Genomic DNA, 7,765 nt, shown 5'->3' with positions numbered 1-7,765 from the left:
CACCATCCTAACAAGCCTAGAGGACATTTGGACATCACCAGCTCGGGGATCCCTCCAGGCCCAAGGTCACTGCCCGTGAGTGCAACAACACCCTGAAGGCCGGGCTGAAAGCAAGAACCCCAGCAATGATGAGAACATCATGCTGTGAAAGAATGTAATATATATTTGTCCAACCCTAAGCGCTTCAACTTTTCTTAAAATGTAACCTTGAGTGAATTTTCAACTTGTATATATGGAACTCTAACCACTATTATCTGAAGGAGACTTATGTACTTACGAACAATCTTATTTGTATTTATAGTGTATCTGTTTGTATCTTTAATGTAATTCATGTACTCTGAAGTTCTTAGGTAATGTAACTGGTTCTGTTGTAAAGCACTCTGACACTTTCGGTTATAAAAACGCATAAATAAATAAATTGACAAAGCCAAAAGCGCAGCAGCACCATACTTATTGCCTTTGTAAATGCTTGTTTTTGCTTTCCTCTCCTACTCGACCTGGTATCCCAAACATGACCCTCTCCTGCGCCAACCCTCACCTTCTCTAAACTCCAAACCCCTTCCTCTGGATCGGGAAAGAATGCGATTACGATCCCTAACAGTGGGACAGAAACTGAAACTTAATTTGACCCATGCGAGCCGCTGTAGAGAGCAGCGACAAGCAGGAAGTGCTGCTGCATCAGGAAATATGCTGTGTGTTCAGCGGTGCCTGGGAGGGTTTATCCAGCTCCGTTTAGCCGTCAGTGGAGTTTTGGGCGAACTTCCACGTGGGGTGTGTGCGCTGGATACTGTTTTTAATATATGCCATGGCCACTGACCCAGAACCCGAGATGGGCGAGCTGACAGTGGACTGCCTGGTCTGCATTTTTTCCTACCTAAATGCAAAAGAACTGCTTACTGCAGCCATCGTCAGCAAGGTAACACTGCTTGTGAAGGGGCTGAGCGCGGACCCCAAGAAGGGCACTCTAGTGAGACTTGTATGAAAGTCTAGAAGAATGATTGTGACCAATGCAGGTCTGTGTGCCGGGGATTGTCCGTGCCATGTGGGCCCCTCCCTCACTCTGCCTGCATGTGAATCATTTTCCTTCTGTGATCTGCCATGGCATGCACTGGCACTTGTACTGCTCACTGTTTACTTTAGGTGCGGCACTGGTTGGTGTCTCTGAGTAAGAAACAAAATAACTCGTGTGGGAAGGTGATGAAGCCAGCAAATTCATTGAGCGAGTCACCAGGACGGGTGTATCTAATACACGTCTATTTCACTTAAAGTATGCACGTATTTCTAATTCGTACAGCAGATTAAACCCATGCGTTCAGTGACAAAGATTAATTAAGAATTTCAAATCATCAGTGTAGAAAAATTCCATGAAGAAAGAATGCCTCCAGCAACAGGTTAGCCTGACAGTGCAAAAGAGACAGTTCAGTCAGTGTGTGGTCTGATAAAAAAATTCACAATATCATTAGTGCATATGGAGTAACATAATGCTTTTATATTCGAGTGAGGATCTTGTATTACAATAGTAAATGTTTTAACTGTAATACTTCTAGGTGCTCCCCAGTGTGCAGTCATAGGAAAATGAGTCACGGAGAAGCAAAGTTGTATGCCTAAATTTACGCAACCAGGTCGTGTGGTGAAACCAATGTTTGAGCCCAGCTGCCACAGACACACACACCCTCTCCTTTCTTCAGTTTTTTTTCTCCAGAAAATAGTATATTGTGCTTATTGGTTTTTCAAGAGCTGAATGAGCACACTGTATGCAATAAACGGCTTGAAAAATACACTTATCACATGGTCAGTCCACCTGACACTTTAGGAAGTATTTCCTGATCAATGGTGGGCAACTGACTATGATTCAGATTCAAAGGGGCATTTGCAATGCTATAGGTCTCGCATTTGCGAGAGTTGAAGCTGTTGGCATTTATCTGTTTTGAAAATTAACACATAAATAAATGGTATTGTCATTTGCCAACAGCTTAAACTCTTGTAAAAGCGAGACCTATTGCATTTGAAAGAAGCGTCCGCCATCGTCCCATGCTGCTTGGAAAGTGAAAGCGCACATGCCATACTGAATGTTGCAGGAAAGCCTGTCATGCCTGTAGTAGGAGAAACTCATTAAGGAAAATAGTGCTTACAGACGTACTGTGTAACAACGGAAGTAAAAGGGCCAGTGCTGATGGGAGGTTACAGATGAAGACAAGGTGGTACTAAGGGGGGGACTAACAAGCTTATTAACGAATCAGAAGCCTGCATTTACTTAGGACAATGACACAAGCCAATAACAAATATGGACAGAGAGTGGGCAGGGCTTCAAGACCATACTCTAATACAGCATGCCTCGCAGAGCTGCGCATACGCTGCCCAGGCTCAACCAAAAAGGTATAAACCCTAAAAGAGTACATATAACCAATAGATCAATCGATCATATACAAATTAAAATGCATTTAAGTATTTTCTATAAAACACAGTTACTTTAACTATATTTCTATGGTGCACGTCTTCCATTTGTACGGTTGTGTAGCACTTTAGGAGTGAGGGTACCCTTCACAGTTCTGGGTTCATTGCAGACCAGAATAAATGGGGTCTGTTGTATGTGGTTAGAGAAAATCGGTCTATCCATTGTCAAGCCATTTATATTGGATAATGGTTGAATAAGCTGTGTTTGATCTTGTCAGGGATCTTTAAAGTGAATTATTTGTATGAATGTGTGTCAAAGGACTGTGTGCATGGTTATCCACAGGTCCACCTGAGAAGGCAGTTCTGTTAAGAAGCCTCTTTTGCTGATTATATGTTTGGGGCAGTGTTGTGAGCATGTGGGTTTGGGTTTGGTACGTTCAGGCTCACTTGTGAATGGTTTCAATATGTAAATGTGAGAGAACATGGAAGTGGTGTTGGGGGTACCAACCCTCAACTGACTATTTACAATGGTGCCCTGTTGTTCACATGATGGTACCTGCGAGCGTCCCTAACTGTTTAGTGAAATGTAAATATATGTATTTGCTTTTGATATGTGTAATTGTGAAAAAATATGGGAGTAGTGTTGAGGTGACTACCATACCCAGCTATTTGGCTCTGGTCACTGGTGCTCTAAAGAGCACATGATTGCACCTGTGGCTGTGTCCAATGTGTTTCTTTGTTTTTGGATTTAGGAAGAGAAAAATGCCTCAACAGAACTCAATACATTTCAGTGTTGAATGGCGATCACTGTTTAGAGTTCACTGATAGCTATTTTGCAAATTAAAACTGTGCTGTACGTATATGAGACATAATGTCTTGTCTGATTTTTTTTTTCTCAGTGCATAATGCATTTGGATAATTAAACCAAAGGCATGTATGTGCAGTGTTGGGTGTATGTGACATTTTCTGCCTAGCATTTTAAGGAATGTCTGCCTATCCTGCTGGAAAATAAAGCAGAGTGGTGACAGTGCAAACCTTACAGATATATTTACAGAAAGCATATAGCTGTGGTTTAATTAGGATGACAAATCAAAATATAAGATATTTCACCAGCCCGTTCTCAATTAGTGGAAAGGGCAGAAAAATTGATGCGTTGGTGGTCTTGTTATGTTTATGTTTAGCGGTTTAGTAAAGCGCATGGCTCCCTAGGTTGTCCCAGCTAAAAACGAGAGAGATGCTGGCAATGGTACAGCTTAGGTGATCATCATGGGAACTACCATGCCTTGAGTTTTTTTATGAAGTTGGATTCTCCTTCCAGCAATCTCAGTTCCCTGGGCAATGATAGTATCGTAAAAGGTTGTGTTGCGCTCTATCGCAAAAGGTTGTGTTGAGCTCACTTCTTGGTGCAAATTCAGAGGTGTTGAGGGGCATTGGTGACAAGTTTAAAAAAGTGGATTCTGATCCCCGTTTATTCCTGGGATCACCACACGTCATTAGCTGGCACAGAAACCAGTACAAACCTTGTTATTACAGTAGGTGTTCTCTATAATATGTGTTCCAGTAGCGACTATACAGACCAGGAGAACAGAAAATGTGTGTGTATATGTTTTTCCTTTTATCTGGCTATCTATGACTATAGTCATGAAAATAAAGTCCTATTACAGTGGTTTACCTGATATGATTATTATGGAAGTCTAGAGTAATCCAGTTCTTATGAGTATATTTATGAGGTCTGGCCTTTCAGAGAACACATAGATACTCAGTTCTCAAATATGAATTTGAAGTCCACACAGCAAAGGAGAATTTATAACTGACCATGTTTTATGTACCCTGCTTAAGGCTGAACTTCAGATCCTTTCTTGGGAACTGACACTCTCTATATTTTCTGTAGATCGCTTTTGGGCAGTCTTCAAACCCTCTGGGGTTAACTGAGTACATCTCTGCATCACTTTTGCATACCTTAGAGGTGAACCTCATAAATATGGGTCACAGAAAGAGAGTACATTTCTACTTTGGTACAAGTCAGTTCTGGGTGGACCATAAATTCTCCAGTAAAGGATTTGAATTCAACCAAGAACCCATTCCTTGGAAAGCAGAGACTTACTCATTTCCTTTGAAATCCAGCAGTTATCAAGGTAGCACATAGACATAGTTTATCAGTAATCATTAGCAGTATTCAGTTCTTAGAAAAATAATTATAAAATGCAGGCAGGCTTAATTTATAAGAAACATAGAGACTTTTTCAGTCCCCAACTGTCAGACCCCGTTTGTGGAGCGACAGGAAGGAAAGGGATGCTGGATGTACAAAGCTGGAATTCTGTTGCAGTTTCCCCCTCACTTTTTGCCCCATTTTGACTACTAGATGCTGGTTTTCAACTCTAACCGTGCACTGAGGCCTGCTAATCAGGCCTCAGTGCCAATGCGCTTTCCTCTAAAACAAGTAAAGTCTAATTGTAGCCCAATTGACTTGGACTTTAGCACCCCTGTAAGTCCCTAGTAGGCGGTACCACAAGTACCTAGTGCATGGGTACTAAAGAGGGTCGCTAAGGGTTGCAGCTAGCCTTATGCCACCCTAAGGTACCCACACACAAATTGCATGTAGGCTGCCATTGTAGACTGCGTGTTATGATGCAAACCGTAAGTGAAAACAAAACAGAGCACACTCACTGTGTGACATGCCAGTCACCGCATGTAATATATGTAAGCAAGCCCGACAGCTGGCCGTGTAGCCCTAAGTCTGGGTGCATTATATTACATGTTAGGGCATATCAGCATGAGCAGATACACGACTGTGCTGTCTAGTCCTGTTACTAGATGGTACAAGTAAACAGGGAAGTCATCTTAAGTACTGAGCACTGGTTATTATTAGTTCCCCAGCTACATGATGACTTTACTGAAAATACTTGTTTTCTATCAAACACATTGTATTAATACATCTGTACTGATGCCAGTACTAGATTTATTATGACATGCACCCAGAGGGCACATTAGAGGTGCCACCTGAAACCTTACTAGTCTTCTTGTGTGCTTGCTGACTGGATTGTTCCAGGCTGCCACCACAGACATATTTCCGACCCCCTTACATCAATACCCAGGGTACTGGAGCAGTTGCCACAACCAAGGCTTTTTCCATGTCCAGTCCGGACACCACCGATGCCGACGAAGGCCTACTATCGAGGGACGTCAGGTTCCATGAAGCCAGCCCCGAGAATGGCCCTGCTGTCCTGTTTGCCCCCCTTCACCAGGTCTCTGACACAGAGTAAGAGCCTCTGACAGCATGACCCCACCAGAAAAAACACCTAAGCTCCTGGGCCCCACAGCCCGAGTCCAAGAAAACTGACAGTGTCCCTCTCCCCCTGAGACCCTCGAGAACTGAGCCCCCCTTTGGGTTCAGACGGACTGGTCCTCCAGTCCCCGCTCGCAGCCTCTCGCTGCAAGTACTGTTTACCATTGACTTCAACAGGTAGCGTTTGAGGCTACCATTGAGACCATCACTTCTGCACCCGGACACACGGGGCAGGCTGAATTGTACTGCTGGTAGTGTCTTGGACCATGGCCCCCTACTTACCTTAAGTCCAGAAGGACAGTCCTGAAAGTCGATTGTAAGTGACCCTATGAAGTGAATGTTTCTCCTGTCCGATAACATTACCACATTCGAGGCTCATGCATGAAATATGACAGCTGTAATTTTCTACTGTTTTTACTGTAAATTATGATCATGTCTAAAGTACCAACCCGAATATGTGATTTTGATTTCTAAACTTCTATAAAAAGTTATGTTATTTTTCTAAATTGGTCTTGAGTTTCTTTTTGATTGTGTGTCTCATGTATTGACTCTGTGTGTACTACAAGTGCTTAACACTAACCTCTGATAAATCTCAATTGCTCGCCCACACTTCCACAAAAGATAGCAATTGGTATTATTAATTTAAAGCCCTATAAGCCAATAAGGGTCATTCCGACTTTCTACATAAAGTGCCTCATTTTGGTACACTTCATAAAAAGCCAGCTTCTTACATTGGTGGATCAACAGTGTGATACAAGACTTTGCATTTGCTGATCCCACTTGGTCAATAGGTGATTCCACAAATAAATCCACAATTGATTTTAGTTGAAACAAATATTTGCAAAGTTTTCGAATTTGGATTGTTTTATACATTTTTAATCTCCCAGTTCAACCTGTATTAGAAATTTAAAGTGTTATAGTCAGTTAGGCCTTAAAAGTCTATTTAGAATGTTTTGGGTAAGTTTCTAAAAAGGTCCCAGCTGTACTAAAAATGCCAGCACAGAGGATAGTGTTCAGGGCCAGTAAGATAAAAAAAAACTGGCTCCAATCCTTCCACGTTACAGCTCCAGTAGCTGGTGGCAGAGTCGGATGCGGGCAAGATAAAATAGAATCCTGGCCTTTCTGAAGAGGAGATGGACAGTGATGATGAATTATCAGTACTCAGGATGATTATTCCCCCATAAATACCCCAGAGATGAGGAATCCAACACTAAACTCTATACTAAGCATGGACCTAGGTGTATGCCAGGCAACCCCAGGTACATAGAAGCACCTGAGGATACAGCTGTGGACCTGGAGAGATTAGCCAAAAGAGTGGCCCTTGAGGCCAGAATCCTGGCAATAGAAAAATAAAGGGCTGACATGATTTTAGAGCCCATGAATGATGGCAGCAACACATCTAATGGAGAGAGAGAGAGAGAACATATTTTACCCTACAGTCCCCCAGATCCCTAAAAAAGCAGGGAGAAGCACCCTCCCCAACTCTGGCAAGCAGAGGCAGGGGGATCCAGGATTAAAAACACACTTGGATAACAGGGCCTGTATTTTGACTGCCAGCAGTCGGGTAACTTGAGGGGTGACATAACCTGTCCCAAGAGGGTGATTAGCACTGGGCTGTCCAGTGTAGCCATAGGGGATCACTCCTCAGATGAGGAGGCCTTCTAAGCATTATGCTGAGTGACAGGTCCCTATTTATTTATTTATTTTATTTCATTTATTTATGGAGTTTTATACAGCGCTAACTACACTTGAAGGTATCGGGTATCAGAGCTCTTTACATAGCACCAGTTGCGTTACATGAGGACACATGAATTTTTTTGTTAGGCACATGGAGATTAAGTGATTTGCCCAGAATCACAGGATGTTCAGCGTCATTGCCGAGACTCGATCCCGGTTCCCCAGATTTGAGGTCGATCGCCCTAGCCGTTAGGCCAAATGCTCTCAGGAAGTTCATCGTTCCAGAGGGTGGGAGTAGGCCATTCCACCCCATTCAGGCGAATAGGCTCCTTACCACTGGCCTGAGAGACACATGTGCCAGTCACACTATAGTGAGTGACAGGTTTGTGTCCTAAGACATGTATGTGC

The 7,765-nt window shown here is 42.9% G+C and overlaps 1 protein-coding gene across 1 annotated transcript in view; it reads left to right on the top strand.

Annotated features, from left to right (window-relative positions):
* Positions 1–645: 645 nt before the first annotated feature.
* FBXW12 (F-box and WD repeat domain containing 12) overlaps positions 646–7,765 on the top strand; it is a 171,141-nt gene continuing 164,021 nt past the window's right edge. The window contains exon 1 of the mRNA XM_078661627.1: positions 646–916. Coding sequence (XP_078517753.1) covers positions 806–916 — 111 coding nt within the window. The 5' untranslated portion in view covers positions 646–805. The remainder of the gene's footprint in view (positions 917–7,765) is intronic.

The sequence above is a fragment of the Lissotriton helveticus genome, chromosome 9 (assembly GCF_964261635.1).
Source record: "Lissotriton helveticus chromosome 9, aLisHel1.1, whole genome shotgun sequence".
In the NCBI taxonomy this organism is placed as follows: domain Eukaryota; kingdom Metazoa; phylum Chordata; class Amphibia; order Caudata; family Salamandridae; genus Lissotriton; species Lissotriton helveticus.
This window is presented reverse-complemented; position numbering and strand designations above follow the sequence as displayed.